General features: G+C 43.9%; 1 protein-coding gene across 1 annotated transcript in view; it reads left to right on the forward strand.

The window, feature by feature from the left end:
- LOC107218965 overlaps window positions 1-19,193 on the forward strand; it is a 116,335-nt gene that overhangs the window by 88,429 nt on the left and 8,713 nt on the right. The window contains exons 4-7 of the mRNA XM_015657014.2: window positions 10,902-10,969; window positions 11,064-11,321; window positions 11,771-11,992; window positions 14,823-15,048. Coding sequence (XP_015512500.1) covers window positions 10,902-10,969; window positions 11,064-11,321; window positions 11,771-11,992; window positions 14,823-15,048 — 774 coding nt within the window. The remainder of the gene's footprint in view (window positions 1-10,901; window positions 10,970-11,063; window positions 11,322-11,770; window positions 11,993-14,822; window positions 15,049-19,193) is intronic.

The following is a 19,193-nucleotide window of genomic DNA, read 5'->3' on the forward strand; positions in this document are numbered from 1 at the left end:
ATGTATAACACCAATACATTAACGTGCGCAGGCAAACGCAATTTACTTCGACTCTGAAATTACTAATTAGAAATTAATTACAATGATCGTCTGGCGGATGTAATTATATAGTCTGAACCGTGTGACGGACTGCTGATTTCTGCGATCTTTCTGCAGTCGCGCGCTTAACGCCAAAGACGGATAATTCTCGTCTGTAGAATATAAATAAACTCGGAGTATGCTTATACTCTTGTTTCCGTTTTACCTGAAACTTTTTATTGAAATTTTCCTTCTTCAATTCGCTTATGAGTTTTCCCAAATCTTTCGCTTACAGCTTTATTCACGTTTGAAACAGCACCTCAATGTATAAGTTATGCAAGCGTGATAAATACATAATTCGCACTATGCAAATTTGTAGCAAATTTGAGAAATGTCAAAAATTTTCTATCTCTTCACTAAATTTACAGAGACAACTATTTTCTCGATACAAGAGCGTGTAATAAAGTCATGAAGAATATTGTCCCAAGAATACGAAGCATCCAGCTGGAAAGATTTTTGTTCGCGTTCTATTTCCAGAGGAATATGGCTCGCGTATTACCGGTAACGCGTTGCGTTGTAAGGATTTTAATTAAACGCTCGTAGCGTCCGCGCTGCGAGTTATCCGTATAATTTTATGCTTGCAAAAGATGCTAGCAAGTATTTCGCGCGATCTTGCCGTGCAATCGACAAACGCCTCCCACGAGACGGTTCATTTCTCTACCAGGAATATGTTGCTGGGGGGTGGGTAGCTCCGGTCAAAGTTCGACGTTAACCCAATCGGTGAAACAACTCTGCGGTGAAAAGTTTCGATGTGACGCGAGCCGTTCGTTCGTTCGAAATTTACTCTGCAGGTTGTTGACTGTATCCGTTGACCTGACGGATAGAGAAATCGCCATCCTCGCGCCGAGGAGCTCTTATTATTTAGCAGGATACAAACCGGTTCAATTCGTTTGGAGATCAGGAAGCTGCAAGCAGGGGTGAAAAGTACCTGGGAGGTTCGAGAGACGTGTGAATATCTCATATATGGGAGCTGGGGGGAGTGGAAAATTTTTGCGAATTCCGGCGCCGTGAGTCTCTTAGCGCAACACGTAGACTTTGCAAAGTATTTCCGATATTTGATCGGCCGAGAAAATTCCGGCTGAGCCGAGACCTCGTCATTGTCGATGAAGCGGTCGACGCGGCTGACGCCGCGGGCCGGAGGTTCATGGGCTTGCCAAATTCATCGATTCACATTCTCGACTTGTTTCGCATCGACAGCCACCGAGGCGAGGATTTTGCCTCCAGATTATTCCCAGAGTTTTGCATAGTTTCAGGGACAGAAGGGAAAAAGCTCCTGGGGTAGTTCACCGTGTACTTGGCGCGGCTGCAAGCCGGCGAGAAGTGGGGGGATCGTGAGTGATGAGCCACGAGCTTAACCATACGTGGAGACAATTAAGCGGCTAATGCCAGAATGCGTGCTTCGCGAATGTCCGAAGGGATCTCCACATGTATCAGGAGAAAACAGTCCCCCACCTCCGTTTCCTATCTTCTTTATAGACACCGAGGAAAATTATCGGATGTCTACTCGCATCCTTTTTCACGTTTCTGTGATACGAATCCGCAACCGTATTATATCTTATCGGAAGTTGTGTGACACTTTCAAATCATGCTAAAAAATTTTCCACACCTCGTGCAGATACGCGTCGTACCCCCAGCTTTTAATTACACTTTTCAACGTATTTTTTTCGCCGTTACAACGTAAGCTTGGTAATTAATTAGAGACAATACGAAGATCATTTTCTCGCAACTTTGTCGCTTTGAAAGTATTATCCAGGTTTAAGAATACGGTCTTTGAAATGCGATGAGGAACTCTGTGGTAATGCTAAACGTAATTTTTCAGCTATTTAAAGCCTGACAATCGGCTGATCGGCAAATAACGATCGAAGCCGGAAGCGGGTTTACTCGAGTGCCGTTTCCAGGTTCACTGCAATTCGTTCGCGACGTGATACTCATTATCCAAGGGGCTGCAAGTGCGCGGTGGTCTTACCTCGGCAAATAAAGCTCCTTATAGTTACCGCGTAGAAGGCCTAGAAACGCTTTAAAGTCCGGGCATATTCCGTGTGAAGTCACGTAAATAATGTATCAATAGATGCTTGCTCGAACCGTCCCCGTTGGGATCGGGACTTTCCCTCGCCTCCGCTAGCCCTCGCCCCTTTCACCCTTACACCCCCCATTCCTTCCACCCCTTTCGCCCTCCCGGAGCCTGCTTATGCCTAGGCTGGCTTCCTCGCGTATTACCGGGGATTACCAGCTTCTCCGCGTACTGCTGGAGACCCGCTTGCGAGGGTAGGTAAATTTTACCCGCTACTATAATCACAGTCGCGCGCGGATGTGCGGCTCTCCCCGGAAGCCGCGGATAAGAAGCGAGACTGCTTCGGTAGTATAGTAGGGTATTTCCTGCTGGCGGGGAGAGTGGGAAACTTGCGGCATGCACCGGATAGGCAGAGCCCCCAGGGCGTATTTGCAATCGCGGTAATTAGATGTATCGGGGTGTTCACGATTACCTGTACGTAAAGGAAGCCGTGCTCGCCGGTATTTGGCTTTGGCTTCGCTCTCGACTGATCGGCGAGAAGAAGAGAGGCTGACGATGAGAACTAAGCGAAAGCATCTCACGTCGCGGAGCGACGGGATCGGGGAAACGATTCGAACGCTCGGCCGAGGACCCTGGGGCGAGGACGCGTTTCCGGTTCTACAATTCATCGTAGGTGCCCGGAGGGCGGCTTGAACGCATTATGATACGTAAACTAGGTCGGGCAAAGTCTTGGTTATAGGCGGACAGGGACAATATACCCCCGCCCTTGGCAACCACCGGCAATATCCTAAAAGCATTTTTCTATACCGTACCGCGCGCTGCACGAAATACTTACGTATACATGTATGTATTATACGTCACGGGTGTCTCTTGACGCCGAAGAAATACTCGCCGAACCCCCTTGAGAACAGATCTATATATATATATATATATAGACGTATGTGCCACGGACGCTTGAGTTACGTTACGTTGCGCATCGCAGCTCCTGTCGGTATGTGATAGATATTTTTACCAATTTTACGCCGCTTTACCTACATTTTAGACGACCGATCAACGACTTTCAGCCTATAAATTTTTCCCACTTCGTGTATATTTTTTACACTCGGTCACATGTGCAACCAGCAGCGAAACTATAACTCGGATAAAACAGAGAGAACGACTCTACGAAATTGAGCCAACCCTGTTTCTTTTTTTTTTTTCTGCATCATCTTTAAACTTTTTCTACGCATTTATATTTTCTTGCCTCCAGGTGAAATTTTTTTGAAATTGATAATTTGAGGGTATCAACAAAAATAAGTTTAGCTAACACGTTTCTGCAGACTCGTGCCATTTACGAATTAATCTGGACTGTCAATCGAAGGCTTTTTATTTATTTAATCATTTTGCAATTAGGATATACAGTCAGGTAGAAGGAACAAAAATAATGCGGTACATAATTTGTGAAAAATATAAACATATTCCTCGTTTCAACGAATTCAAAATTACACCATAAAAAAATTTCGAATTGAAGGTGACTCCAATCTTCGAAATATGAAGCGTTAACAGTGAAAGAAAAATAACCCTGCGTTATTTGATTGAGTTCACACGAAGTCGTTTCAGAAAAACTTCTCCGTTGCTGTATTCATTAGGGTTCGAAATAAACGTTTTAAAATTGAAATTGTAAGCGTTACGATTCTATTGAAAACAATTTTTTTTTTATTAATTTTGGAGTTATCTTCACCATACGTCGATTCGATATGACATCCGATTGTGATCGTATCCCTGTAGAAATACTTTCTTGATTCCAAATTTCCAACGCGAGAGTTAATCCGAGATATATACTGCAGCCATGGTCTAGGACAGCCAAGAATCCGGCGCAAAAACTTCATGAACTTTAGCCTTGCGACCTTAATGATGACCTTTCGGACTTTTCGACCGTTTTATTCCTTCTATTGTACTAAAAATCGACGCGATCCTTCCTCATCCAGATATGGGGGAAGGTGAATTGATCGGTAATAACGTGAAAATATTACCACGATTTGGTTTCCATTGTACTTTATGAGGTCAAAGGGACAGCTGAACTGAAGATAAATGCCATTCTTGATCTTCAGCGATCTTTCAGCTGCGATTTACCGTTTTATTTTCCTCTCTCTCTCTTCTCTCTCGTCCTTTCTTTTCTTTATATTTTCTGCAAAACAAAACGCCCGATGTTGGAGGACTCGGAATTAAAAAATGAAACGTATCCTTGCACCGTGTAGCAAGTGAAAAAGACCGAAGTGAGACTCTGAAAACCTCGCCGATGATACGCTGCTTGAAAATTGTGAGATCAAACAAACGCTACGGTGGCGCGTGTGCGTATCGAGTATCGATACGCCATTGGGCGAATATGTATGCGCGTATTAACGATGCATGGAAATCAATAGCCTCTCTCGCAAGCGGAACCCTTCGAGCTGGAGGGGCGTGTTGCGGTCACGCTTTCACGGTATCCACCTATTAGACAATATAAACAGAATTAATAAACAAACAGCGTATACGTGCAGCTCTCGATTGTGACGCTGCGCAAACAACTGGCGGAGTGTGCAATGTGGATACACCGAAGTACGTATTACGGGTGAAATCATGATCCGGCGGACCGCAAATTATGCGCCTTGATTGACGTAATTGCCCGAATCGCGGAGTGGAAACGTCAACGTTAAGATGCCCCCCCCCCTCACGGATAGGAGTGCAGGAATAAATTAGCGAGATCGCCGGGGATTATCTGTCGACTTAAGTGTCCGATTATACGTAGAGATTAGAAACGGGGCGAAGCGGGGTCCGAAGTGGGTATCGATTCTCGAATTTGCACCACCGGTAATAACTGCAGGATGAATTTTCCTCGGCCAGTATTCAATGGCCGCGAGGTCCTTCACCGACCGCTGTAATTTGAATTCAAGTAATTAATTCCGAACGGCGGGCTAGTGCGATGCAATCGTCGCGTCGATCCACTTCCGACATCACCTCTTCTCCCGTGGCAGCTCCCTTATTAACCGAATAAATCCCGCAAGTGACAATAGGTATCTCTTCCCGTGTCCCAGGCCCCGGGGAATTCATCCTCGACACTCGATATTTCGGACACAAAATCGAAATCACCGCCGTCCGCTTGATCGGCCGCTAATTGAAGAGGATCGATTGCAGCGAGGTGAAACGGACTCTCTCTGATATTTTATTCATAAGAATAATATTGTCTGTATATATAATATAATTTCTGAACAGTGGATAACCAGGGGAGAATTCAGGAGCTATTCGTATTCCCGTATCCCTTGTGCCATGCTCCAGGAAGTTCGCACACTGCGTAAACACGGTCGAACCGAGAGGCCAAAAAAATTCAGACGTAATCCAAAATTGATCGCGCTGAGAATGAGGGCTGTTGATTTTTCACGGATCTTCGGAGTGCACGGATGGAAGAACGGTTCCCCGGGAGTTAGGATATTAAAAGTGGCGGAGACGAGGGGGTGGATAATCGAAAAAATTTTTTCCAATTTACATACGAAAATTTGTTCCCGATCAGAATGGGACGCGCGGGCACCTTTCGCAACAGCTATTTTCGATCAGAACAATAGAAGGTGTTATACTCATACCCGTACCTACCTATACTAATGTATGCAAGTTTGCTCAGAAAATTTCGATCAGAATTCTACGTGCTAACAACAGAGAATCCTTTTACACAATAATTAGCACCAAGTGAGCGGGAATATTCAAACAATTAACGATAAGCTCATAATACGGCCAGCAACGAATCGACGAGCTTGAGAACGAGCCAGATTTAGAACGGAAGTTTAAAAGTTGAAGCTGCGTAGGCAAATCGGGTCTCTGGATTATGAAAAAAAACCTTATTGGCATGGGTGACCTCACATCGTGCCGAAATTTTTGTTGAATCGAGAGAAGGGAAAAATACGACTTATAAATTATTTTCCAATTTCCCTGCTCTGCCAGAAGCATACCTATATATTTTTTCATACAAAAACCCAATTGAAATAATTACAAGCCTCTAAATTACGTATACACTACCTACGTCAACCCTTATGGCGTACTGTAAAAACTCCTATTACTCTAGCAGCGACGCTGCGTTCAAAGTACGTTGAAAATATCGAAAAACCGGCTAGAAAATAGCGTTTAACCCAAAGCCGTCCTGCTTCACCTCCCGAGACACCCGCCGTTAAAATCGCGACGCGTTATAATGACGCTGACGGGTTTAGTGACGCGTGATCTTATCCCACCCCGATCCACCACTTCGAGCCGTCGACGCTGCTTACCCTTCCGTCGTATTTATTTAAGCGTTAACGAATCGCTTACGTCAAGTCAAGTGTTCCCGTTTTAACGAGAGCGGCCTCTCGCGCTCGGATCAGACTCGGCGATCGGGGATCTGGATTCAGAGTCCGGTCGGACAAGCCTCGTGATAGTGCTTCTAATCTCTTCCTCTCCCTTCCTTAATCTCGTTTACCCTCCTATCATCGCCCGCTATCCTCGAGCCCCTGTTGGGTTAATAATGTTTTTTTCCCTTCTATTTTCGGTTTCCTCATCCAAGATAGCGTTAATCTTATACACAGTTGTACGGTTACTTCGTTCAAGATTCGGTGAATTTAGATTTCGGAATCAGTTTTAACGCGAGGATATACCGGCGGACAGTTTCTTGCCCATATTCCAGACAAACGTAAGGAGATCACGATGCTTCCGCTCCACCTCGCCAGCTATCGAACGAACGCCGTCTGCGTGTTTATACATGTATGCGTATAGATGTATACAGGTATTCGTTGGCAGCCTGGGAGATGCCATTAAATGTTCTCGGTGAGGGGTGACTGGAAAGTTAGGAAGAATGATAAATTCCCGCAGGAGTCACGGAGACGAGGAACGCGTCCCGCGCATGAAAGTTTTGTCAAAAACAATAATCGCCTGCCACAAATCACTCGGCGACAAAATTATTGTTGGTTGAAGCGAGAACGGACCTACTTTTCTTTCATTTCCTCCGTCAATAACTCAAATCTGTTACACCGACGGCGCCGTTCGCCATTCCAACCCCCGGCCCGGCTTCCGAGGGAGGGTATAAAAATATTTCTGTAAACACACCATTTGCCGAACCTTCCGGCCGTGCGTACCGTTCTGCGGGATATGTGATATGTGGTATCGTACAACTCTCTATATTTCTCGATGCTTGTTGTGCATTCGCCAACCAATCCCGGATTCCAATATTGGACAAACGCGCTATGAAATACCGCCGAAGGTATCGAACAGCCGGTTTTTGTATTTTATTTTTTTCATTTTTCTTTGCTTTCTTATTGTTTTCATATTTTCGAATCCACATCAATGGCCACGGAGGTTAAGGGAATTGGTATGAATTAACACTCGCAGATTGAGGGAATTATACAGACTTGTCATTCAGTCGTGACGTACCAATTTATGTTTTAGAAAATGGATGGCCTCGACCACAATTATGTACAATAGAAGTAACCCGACCGAAGATTCAAAATTTTTATACGATTACTAAAGGGAACAAGTTTTTACAAAATAATTCTTAGTCGAATATGAATATGAAAAGAGAACAGTTTATTAAAAAACCGTTTGACAGATATATTCGAACTTTTGTTTAAGAACATGAAAACTTTCTCGCTATTTTGGAAATGATAGGTTTTCATAAAAAAATTATATCGTACAAGTATGCATGTATGGAATTGGCATTTCTCCGCATAATGAACTTTGCAGAGGCTAGTTTAAACTCCACCATAACCACAGGGTTGAAGCGACACGCGATTCTTGACCAACGAAAGAAACCCTGCCAGGCCAGTTGTGTTCTCAATATTATTCCAGTATCGCAATACTCGAGTAGGAATCAGGCGATGTGTATACGTGACCTATAAAAGTTGGTGGTCCGCGAATTTGAGGTCGTACAGTTCCCGGAATTGTGGGTGGATTCAAACAACGCTGTTTATCAGGGCTTTTGTCCATTACCCGTGGGCGTCGTTTGTGCTGATCAATCAAGCTGCGAATATACGTCAGACTGTACACAGGAAAGTTGGTACATTGAAACGAATACATTTTGTATATTTTTTCTGCCTTATCCCTGGTAAGAAAAAGGAAAAGTTTGTACGCGAATTCGTTGTACGGGTACTTTGTCAAGATAATTGATTTATTCGAAACTGTTTGCAAGGGAATGTGCAGAGTTGTTCGTCGAGGAATGTCGAACGAAAAAATTCTCCGTGAGAGACCTGGATCCGCTTTTCGTACAATATTTTTTGTAATATACTATGCAATAGAAAATAGCAAGATGAAATTCTTAATTGAATTACATAATTCATTTCCTGATGCTTGGAAATTTGGGGAATTTCGTGATGCCGTACGGCGAGATATCGAGATTATGGAAGATTGCGGGCGTTGTACGAAAATACGTGCGAAGGGCTCCGTTCGTTCGATAGGATTGAAATTTGGAAATATTTCAGCTCGGGGTAAGTAATCGCTCATCGCGAATAGAGCTTCCCGGATTTCGTCCTTCGGTACGAGGGTAATACAACGCCCGAGCAACCCGGCTTCTGCGGCTAATGGACGCTGTTAGATCCGTCAGTCCGTCGTCTTCCCAATGAGAATTTCGGAACGCATTTATCAAAACAATCCGAGGCTCCGTGGAAACTGTGCGGCCCGGCGGTTCTTCCGCGCCCAGCGATGGACGCCTCTATTATTTAAGCAGCGACAAGCAAAACGTCTGAATATATGATACGCCTGTAAATAATAGAAGATTAAAGCGCGTTTGATCGGCAAAGAGTGGAGGCACGTGGCGACCCCTTTTCCCGATCCTCGATTCCTCGACTCCGCGTCCATCCGTCTTCCCCTTCGTTTTCGAGACGCGAGGAAAACGTGCACGATACACCTACGTTTCTTTCCACTTCGCCTTCCCCGCCTTTCGCCAGCTGCGCATAGAACCGACAAATATTATCCAAGTATCGCTGGATATAACTATACTGAAATCGAGTTTTTTTCCCCTAGACTTCGACCTTTCTACTCCGAGTTCTTTTCGCCGCGCAAGAAATCCTTAATTGTTTTTACCTTCGTTATAGTCAACGCAAGACTATCTTTTTCCATGGTAATCTACTCTTCATCTCTTACCGTGCCTTACATCGATTCACAGTTTTCCACTATACATATGTATACCTAGGTATGTAACATATTCTTACTCCATTTCTGATTCGTGTCGGACATTTCGTCGAAATTGGTGAGGGAAAAACGCACGAAAAAAGAATGTTCTTGTATAATTTTGTAATATCGCATTTTTTTTCAACAGTCAGAGCTTTCACTCGATTGCACTCGTACAAAAAGATCGAGCCGACCTGGCCTGCTGGCAGGGCAGTGAAAATACAAGTAAAGCGTCACTTAGTTGTCTTCTTTTGTACCCCACGCTTTGTGCGAATTCATTCTGATCTTTAATTTATTTCCAGTGCCCCGGCATCCGCCCCCACGGAGTTATCTTTGCCAAGGCGAATTATTATAAGGTATCAAAAGAAAAGTAACAAGCTTGAAAATAAATTAAAACAAACACATGACGAGAAAGAATAATGAATTATAAACGAGTAAATGAAACGTCAATTTGCCGGAACACGTTTTTGGGTTTTATAAGCGATATTCAACGCCGATGAAAACCTTTCCGTGGCTAGGATCACGTTTGGAAAACGCTGCAAGACGCGTATAACCGCAGGCTAACCGAACCGAGACGACGCACGGAAAGTCTGGCCAAGTATCGCGGAACTACTTGAAAGTTGCCAAACTTGTCACGCTGCCCTCACTGCACGCTTACTTATGCTTACTTAGGGTGAGTCAACTTAACTGGACTCGAGTTAAAGTTTACCTTTGTTCTCACGAGTAAGTCTGACGCAACGGCTTTGCAGCTCTTCCTTACAGTGTACGTGTAGTTGTACGTAAGCTTAGGAATTTCGAGAAGCTTAACCTTCGTTATAGTGTTGAATAAGAAGTTAATGCATTTGTAATCTTTTCTTCGTCTTACACCGATGGACGTACGTCAAGGGCGGGAAAAACTCGCCTTCATCTTGGCAAGGGATAATAACAATAATCCACTTTGATTCCAATTCGTCTTGTTTCTTTTTCCCCCGTTTTTCTCCTTCGCCGTTTCCCCTCCCCGCCCCTCACCGTCCCACCATCTCTGACTCCCGCTCTATTTCTCTTCATCTCTTTTCTCGCAGGCCTTTCCCTCTACCTCGGCCAACGCTCCGCCAAACCCTATGACTTGAAATTTGATTTGTTGCCTGTGAAAGCGAACGAAAGTAATTTTTAACGCGTTAATTAGCCGCCAGAATTTCCTCCTCGATAAATCGTTCGCCAACTCGTACGAAGAGAAGAATGTTGTCCTTAAGATTATGGTTCCTCGAGTATTAATATCATAATTTAATTCTTCAACAATCCGCTGAATGACGTTTACCTGATCATTTTTAGGACTTATCCCTGTGTTTATTCCTACGTTTCAACCAATCCGAATTCTTAAACTTCTCTAATGAAAACTATTATACCTCTTATAGCGCAATTAAATTTTACGAGAAAGTCGGTATAAACATTTTTACCGAGAGTAGCCGAGGCCGGAATTACGTCGTACCTATACCGACTCGCGTAATCCGACTAAAAGGCAAAATTTTCAGTTCCTCAGGATAGGAATTACCACCTGCATTAGCAAGATTGGTATGAAAATTAGTAGACTGACCTCTGCTCTCCTACCACCGCCGGTTCGATATTCGCATTACTCATCGGAGCTTTGCACACACGTTATAATTATTCAAGTATCTTTTTCTCCCGTTCGTTCCAGACCTTACAACTGTTATCGATGCATGGTCATACACGAGAAACACCCGAACGTGCTCCAGTTCAAGGAAAGTGAGTATACCTCGCGAACCGATGTCGCATCACCGCTTCACCTTACCACACCAGATTTAACCATAGAAAAATATTTTTTGCGATCAATTTCCAGCTTTCTGCCTTCCCTCGGGGAGCGTAAGCCTAAACTCTGCTTGTGCTCAGCTCGCCGGAGACGCCGCGCTGAACTCGCTCTTCCGATCAGGAGCAGCTCCATCCCGATGCCCCTTCGAGGGACCCCTGCTCTTCAGCTACAACCGTGGCCAGGGTGAATGCTCGAATCCACCCTCGGTGGCCGAAACCTGCACGCACGAGTCGCGGCTCCTTTTGCGCTATCAGGCCTGCCACGATGTTCGCGCCACCGAAAGCACAGGTAAAAACCTTTGCTCTGATCGATCGTATTAGCTGATATAACTGGCGTAAGTACAAGTAGGTACTGCAAGTTAATTTTCTACGGACATGAATCTACACTGACCGCCATTGCCGTATGCACGTTGCGTGAAATGCGCGGTTGAATATGTATGAGATAAAGTGCGTAGAACGGTATTAATCAACAATAACGCACAACGATACGATGAATGATTAATCGTTTTGTCTATTAAGTACTCATGACCGGAGGGAAGCTGCAGGCTTACATGCGATAACTTGCTAATATCATCGCGCTGTTGGGGATTTCCACGATTCTCTGTCGCGATCGAATAAACATCGAACGGGCTTACGATTAATTAATTCGCTATATTTCTGCTACGCTTGGCAATCTAACCGCAGCCATGCGTCAATGGCGTAAAACCATTTGAAATGTTATTGCAATTTTTCGTGCAGTGGAGGAACTCGAGTGCCTGGCTACCTGGAGGGAGGGAAGCACGCGTTACCTGGTTGCACGGCTGAACGGCGAGAGGTTGACAACGGACGAGGACCGCTACAGGTGCTTCATCTACGCCAAGAGCGGGAGGAACTCTTGGAACTTGGCCCAGAGCGGAGATGCCACATGCAGCGGAGTGCTCAGCGCGACCGAAGGTGCCAGGACTCTCAACATGACGCAGAGTGAGTGAATTTACATCATGCGATGCGAATTTTCTTGCCGATCTTTACGGGCGCGAAAAGTCCGCCCGGGCGGAAGCCCGTGTTGTCGGAATACACGACGGAACCCGAGTTCAGTCCTAGCCGGAGGACACTTTGAGTGGTATTAGAGTCGACTTTGGCTGAACCCGCGCTTAGGATGAGGGAGTGGCTGAAACGACACAGCAATGCCGATATTCACGGCACGTTGCCCGCTTCCATGGAGACGGTCAATTATCTTACTTCGCTCTCGTCATCGTCTGCGTTCGCCGTATTAATTCTCAAGACTCAATTTTCTATAACGCGTTCGCCCCAACTTTACATTTTTTACACTCACAATCAGATGCACCCGTCCGTGTAGTATTTAGCATAATTTTCACCGTTCTCCGAGGTCTCTGACCTTCCTTCGATCGCAAACTCGAAAACACTGTCTCGCCAAATTATGGTATCACAATACACACTGAACTCCGGTTCGGTGGTATATATCGGTCCTCATTGAGCGGAAGATTTTTTTTTCGAGTGAATGGTGGATAGTCAAGAGGGCACATAAAACTTTAGTACTACTTTTACTGTGAGCATGACGACGTCGCACTACGTCGTCAGCTCCTCCCAACGTGCTTCTTGTAGAGTTATGCGGATCTCCGAGACGCGAAAAATAAAGTCAGGGATCTGTCTCACTGGCGTGTACTTTTTTTTTACCAAAATGGCTGGAATAAATAGAAAAGGAAAAAAGGAGAATGAAAATTAGCCACGGCTCAAAGCTTACGGAGTAATGTGATATGTGTGATTTGGACAAGGGAATCTTAGCCCTTCAAGATAAAACAATGTTATAAATACATGAATTACTTGCTGCTGCGCCAACCACTATTATTATAAAAACCGTCTTTCTCTAGACGTTGACTTGAAAGCACATATTTTCTTACATATACCAATTTGCCCTGTGTTTTCTGTTTTTTGCTGCATTTGCTTTTTTGTCGGAGAACACCTTTATTTTTCGCGTAACTCAAGGTTACAATATATACAAGCTAAAACAGCAATGAACATCGACAAGGATAATCGTAGAGTTCGGTCAAATCGGTCCGACTCCGTTAATGCTGCCATCTGGATCCGTGGCACCCTTTTTTCAATCAGCGTTGCTGACGATCAGACTGGGATTACGTCGTTCTTCCGGAGATAAAAGAAAGCTGAAAGTGATGATAGTTGAGAGAAAAACTGTGGGAAAAAACAGAGCAGAGCAAAGTCTGTGAGTTGGAAATCTGTGCGGGAATTTACAGAACGTGGCTTATTCAGCCGAGGGTAAAAAACTTGCCACGTTAAAAATCGGTTTCCGACTTTTTCGCCTTGCTTTTGCTGTTTACTCGGAGTAAAATTTCTAAAAAAAAAAAAACGCCAAGTATTTCGGAAACGTTCAATCCCGTTGGAGCCTTCTGATATTTCTTGGATTTTTCGCAATTACAACTGGCGTCGATGTTTTATTCTGATCATTTAGTGATAAATTGGTTCATTGTTTTTTTTTTTTTTTTTCCAACAGTTTCGGCGAGTATGTGCGAATTGCTCGAGGCGCATTGAAAAATAGTATAAAATTACTCACAGTTGTGAAAATGTTCGTCTAGGAAGACAGATGGTCGCAAATGTTTGGAATCGTGGTGCAGTGCAATAAATTCTACTAAGCGGTAAGCTGCTTAAAAATTCCGACCCTCGACGGCGAATTCCCCAAACGTTCGTTACCCGTTTGCTTTAGCCAGAAACCCATCCTTCCCCCCGTCGTCGGTAGTTCCACTTAAACTTTCCACAATTCAGATTACGGCCTGGCGAACAACTTTCGGACGAACTTGGCCCGATAATATTTTCTTTTAATTTTACCTCTCATGGCCCGTCTTGTTTGTTACCCAGGCTCCACCCGAAAGTACAAATCTCTTATATCCTTGGCTATATCGCATTAAAAATCGTAAGCCCTGCACGCAGCGAAGCGGGACGTATAACCCTCGATAAGTTTTGTTTATCTTTCATATAAAAAGATCACGTCAGAATCCTGTTATTTGATACCGTGGTATTTTATCACTTGCTGCGAGCTGCAGGAATTATCTCAAACCGTGAAATTGCTAGCAGGGCCTGGGTTGAATATCGATCAGGTTTCACGGCAGAGCGACATTCCAGAGGTGATGCCCGTGTATGCCGACAATAGCAAAAAACCGATTAAACATGGCGGTGGCCTGTCGAACCGTCAATTCGATTAGCGAGTGAGTCCGAATCAGTGGTGAGAACTCCCGAAAAATTTACATTTTTCTCTACATTACTTCGCAGTGATATTCTGACATTTTTAGAATGCCCAATACCGTGTTTGCGCGGCTTTTATTAATCAATATACAGCTTCAATGCGACGCACATCGATACGTCAAATAGAAAAATATACCTCCCTTCGAATTCAACTATAAATATCGGCTCGAGTGACAGCGAGACTGATGTGCCTGGAACCGAAATGTCCCATATCGTTACGAAGAGTATACGGCGCATTAATATGAATGATCATTACTCACGCGGTAGCTGACACTGTAATGCTCATATTTTTAGCTCTCAAATTGTCGTACCGTTAACTGAAGTTCGGGGTGGTTATTATAGCTGCGGCAAATGCTGGCAAAGTGACAAGGCAACGTCTTGAAAAATGAATTTGGTAAAACGTCCGTTACCGCTTGACCATCTTAGCGCGAATCGTTGACCGACGTTTCTCGTTCAAATTTAAGACGGATCTAAACCCAGAGACGTCGACAAGCCCTGTCACTGCAATCAGTCGGACACTAAATCAGTGTTCTTTCAGGTCGCTCGCCGGTCGGCTGTGACTTTCCGAACTGGGTTGTGTCAGCCGGAACGTGGGTCGCCCTGGACTTAGTAGCCCGGCTTTTAACCTCCCCCAGGAACCTGACGATCCTGAACCAGGACGAGACGCGTCTCGTCTGTCACTCGGTGGTCAGCTCGGACTTCCAACCCTCATCGATCCATACTGAGCGGCGAATAACTCTAGTCGCCAAAGCGACGCGTGGCTGGTAAGTACCACAAATTCACTGAAATATTTTCCAAGTTTCAAAATGCATCGATCGCGTCAATTTCAATGCCACTTGAAACGACAACGTCGAGAGAAATTGTAGGTAGCGTATTTTCTCTATAACGCAAATTCACGCCCCGTGTATTCTCGGTGTCGGTTTCCTTCGAAACTGTATTATTCGTCCTTCCCTTTTGCTCACCTTACCCGATACGCATTTACCGGACTGTTTAAACGAATCGTCTCTGTAGCCCGTGATTTCACTTCTCACTCGTTCCATCGTTGTCAAACGAAAAGCTCGTTCCTTCGTCAGGAATCTGCAGTGCGGTTTTGTCTCAAGTATATTTGCATTGCGTTGCTCAGTACAATGTTCCTTTAGTAATGCGAGTATTGACCAGAGGTTTTGTTAAACTACTTCTATCGCAGCGTATTTATGAAGCCAAATATACTTAGATGTGGTGCCGATTGAAGTTTGTCATTGAACCGAGTATGCGGGATATAATGTTTGTTTCCATGGGAATATTGTCAAGAAGAAACAGTTTATTTATCCATACTTCAAGATTTCAATTATATGCGACCATTGCAGAAATGGAATGTGTACGATCGTTATTATCTCTTCTACAATCCACGGCAAGAGATACAGTTTCTGTTCGTGAATGAAAATCATCAAAATGGTTGAGGGTATGTGCAGAAATATTTGAGACAGAGTGCCGCGTTCGTTTCTGGAGAGAAGATCAAGCCGTCGATGTTGCAATATGAGAGTTCTCTTTTGACAAAAGTGAACAACAATCCGGTACGAAAATATAATTACGACTGCCTCGCGTCTGGGAGACGAAGTGAAGGCTTTCATGTCGAGTTCGGCGAGACGCCTGGCTTAACCAACTCCAACCCCGGGCGTAAATTGACGGGGAGTCAATTTACCTGGTTCTTCTATCTTTTCTCCTCGCCTCAGCTATTCTCGGTTCTTCCTAATTTTCTAATTTCTCTCTCCTCTCCGATAGACAATCATTTTCATTCCATATTTTTATTCATATCTCAACGTTTCCTGGATCTTCGCAAATAATTCGATTACTCGTAGGTACCGATTTTACTCCAAGCCCTAGTACTTGAGTCCTGCAAGTTTTTATCGAATCTCAGGAGTGATGAAAAATGAATAAAATCGAGAGAGGTCTATGGCACGTTTCAAAAGTTTAAATTTCAAACTTTGTACTCTCGGGGTGTTCGGATTCGTGCTGCTGTTACAGCAAAAGCGCTTTAGAACCTTTAATAATTTCCGAGGCTGCGGTTTTTCAACTCGATCCTTTTTTCTTCCCAATAATGTGATAATCGCAAAGCCAACGCCGAGTCTCTTCGGAGTATCGATGATTAAATATACGAGGAAAGAATACTTTCCTCGCTGGACGCGGTTGCCGGGGAAATATAAAGGCACCAAGTATCAAACATTTCCCGCTGCGACAAACTTTCACCATTTCTCACGACAAGTTTTCTTACAGCGCGAAACCGAGCCAAAATATTAGCCGTTATTTTTCCTATCCTCCTTCCTCTTCTTGTTTTTCCCTAACCCCTGCTGAACCAGAGATATCTGCGTCATTTTCTGCATCACTGCCACCACCGTACGACTTACCAAGTTTTTAGCACCGTCTGCTTACGAAGTACGTTTTGTGTTCGTGATCTCGTCGCTCTGCTCGGTTCGCACCAGCGAAAACGTACCTTAGCTCGATACCGAATCCTATCTACCTACATCCCCCGGTGACAGTTTGTTGAGAGGAGGTCTACTTCTTTCTCTTCCTATCGTATTTCGAGCTCATCTTCTTATCCGTCGACTTTATCACCCCCATCACCTTTTATTCAGCACCGTATTGCGATTTCAACTCGGATTTCGACTCCACGGTGCAAATAGTTGAACAATTCGCGGGCCAAGGTCGCAGCGATTCGACAGATCTGTAAATTTGTTTGCCCAAACTCTTAACACTCAGCTTCACTTCGCGGATGCAGCTTACAATCACTTGCGTAAACGTTCAAATTAACCGTATCAACATTGGATCCGGAGTGAGCCCATTACCGAGTACATTAATTCTGCACTACCGCTGTCAAAAATTTTCACAGTGATGCGTGTAAATATTACCTCGTAAAGATATTCGAGTAGATTATTAATTGTTTCAATAACTTTTATAAAGTACTGAACGGAGTGACTGAAAATTAAAAATTTACACAAGTAACTTGCACTGTTAATTTTAAATCTTCTAGTACGGGTTATATTCAAAAGCATTAATAACCATGGTTGATTTTACTTCCTGATTCCTAGAGTTTCAGATTTTCAAGATTTTAGACTTTTAGTACTTGAAGTTTTGGGAAAAAAAATTGAATAAAAAACTTGATGTTGCGAAATTATAAGTAAATGACAAATATATGACAAAGGAATATAACAGCAGGCAGCTGGAAACCGTACTGTTGCCTTCATGTCCCTGCAGTAGGTAGCGTATAAGCTTAAATTGACGTTACCTGATCCTCCTCTTGCGAGCTAGTGCGGCAGTCACGTAATCAGCTTACCTGTTATTCCTGATTTTAATAAAAAGAGCTGAATCTCTAGCAGAAGATAAGCCCGATTAAGTTCGCCCATTATTCAGAGGCGATAATAGCGTAACGCGCGTTTAATCTCGTCTATGTGGGATACGCTGTTGTGAAACAAATCCTCGCAAAATAAGGAAAGCGAAGTGTTGGGGGAGGTGAAGGAACGTGCAGTGCATTTAGAAAACCAAAGTGAAAAATAGTGCCGAATTCATAACTCACCCTCCCCCAGAAAACTTACTTGAAAAATATTCAATGACTTGTTTCGTTCCCAAGTTCAGTGAATCGCATGAAAAACATACCGGTTTGAATAAGTCTCGAAGTCATTCGCATCCGATAAACAGAATGTCACACGTAGCGAGCATGTAGAAGATAAACCTGAGTCTGAGCCGATCCTTTTTCTCCATCTCTTTACCGTCGACCAATTGCCTGGAAAATTATTCCAAGTGGTACCACGACGCTCAGCCGTTTATACCGCGAGTACCGTAGAAGCGGGGGAAAAAGTGGCTCTGGTTCCACTTCTAGTCACAGTCCTGCTATAAACGACCATTTAAATCATGCAAAGTTGCATAATATTCTTTGCCCGCTATCGCCCCACGGAATGGCCCTCGTTCCACGACGCTTGTCATCTCGGTACAAACGCCGCAAACAACCCGAACAAGACACGGAAAGTACGGTAGAAGAAAACGCGGTTATAAGTAGAGGAGTAAATCTTTTCGCTCGAGAACAACAGCGTATAATTAATGCTGTTTATCTGGACTCGGTACTACGGGGTGACGCGAAACGACCGGATAATCTTCTGGATTCTCAGTCTACTCCATGTCACGGCAGCCGTCAAATTTCACCGTCAAATTGGATGGGAAAAAAGAAAGCGAAAAGTTTGAAACTGTGTATTAATGAACCTACCTGTATAATAACGTAGGAACGGAATCCCTTTGAAATCCTAGAGCTTCATGAGTATTTTTTTACCAAATAGAGAACCATTGGTTATTCGCAGCCTGCAATGGAGGATTCAAAAAAAAAACCGCCTTCAAAGGGTTAACAGCAACTAATTATGGCCACGTGGCTTTTTATAGTCGTACCTTTTCCTGATGTTTTTTTTCTTTTTTTTTTTTTTCTTTTGGATCATATATTCGAATTACGGTAGTCGTAACTTCTGGAACTACACGTCAGTCTGCAGGATTACACGAAGCCATTGCAGGAATTGCTTTTGTTTGCTGTCTCTATTCTCTAGAAATACATTGGGCGTCCGTTAGGTTGTTAAACTAGTCACAGACCACTAACTATATTGAGTTAGTGTATTTTATGGTATCCGTAGAAATTTCACGAAGAAAGGTTATATTCGATGAAACTCATCGTTGGTTACGAAAATTGCGATTAAATCGTTCACCCCTTTATCACCACTCAACCGCGACCTCGCGTATCCTTTCAAACCATTATGAATTAAAAAAGCTTCCGTAAATTGCGTTGAAGATGATCCATCCATCCATCCATCCATCCATTCATCTCTCCAACTAACCATCCATCCGTTATTGGTTCGGCAATACGATTATATTAACTGGCTGTTCGATCGAAATAATT

This window comes from Neodiprion lecontei, chromosome 4 (genome assembly GCF_021901455.1).
Source record: "Neodiprion lecontei isolate iyNeoLeco1 chromosome 4, iyNeoLeco1.1, whole genome shotgun sequence".
Lineage (NCBI taxonomy): Eukaryota > Metazoa > Arthropoda > Insecta > Hymenoptera > Diprionidae > Neodiprion > Neodiprion lecontei.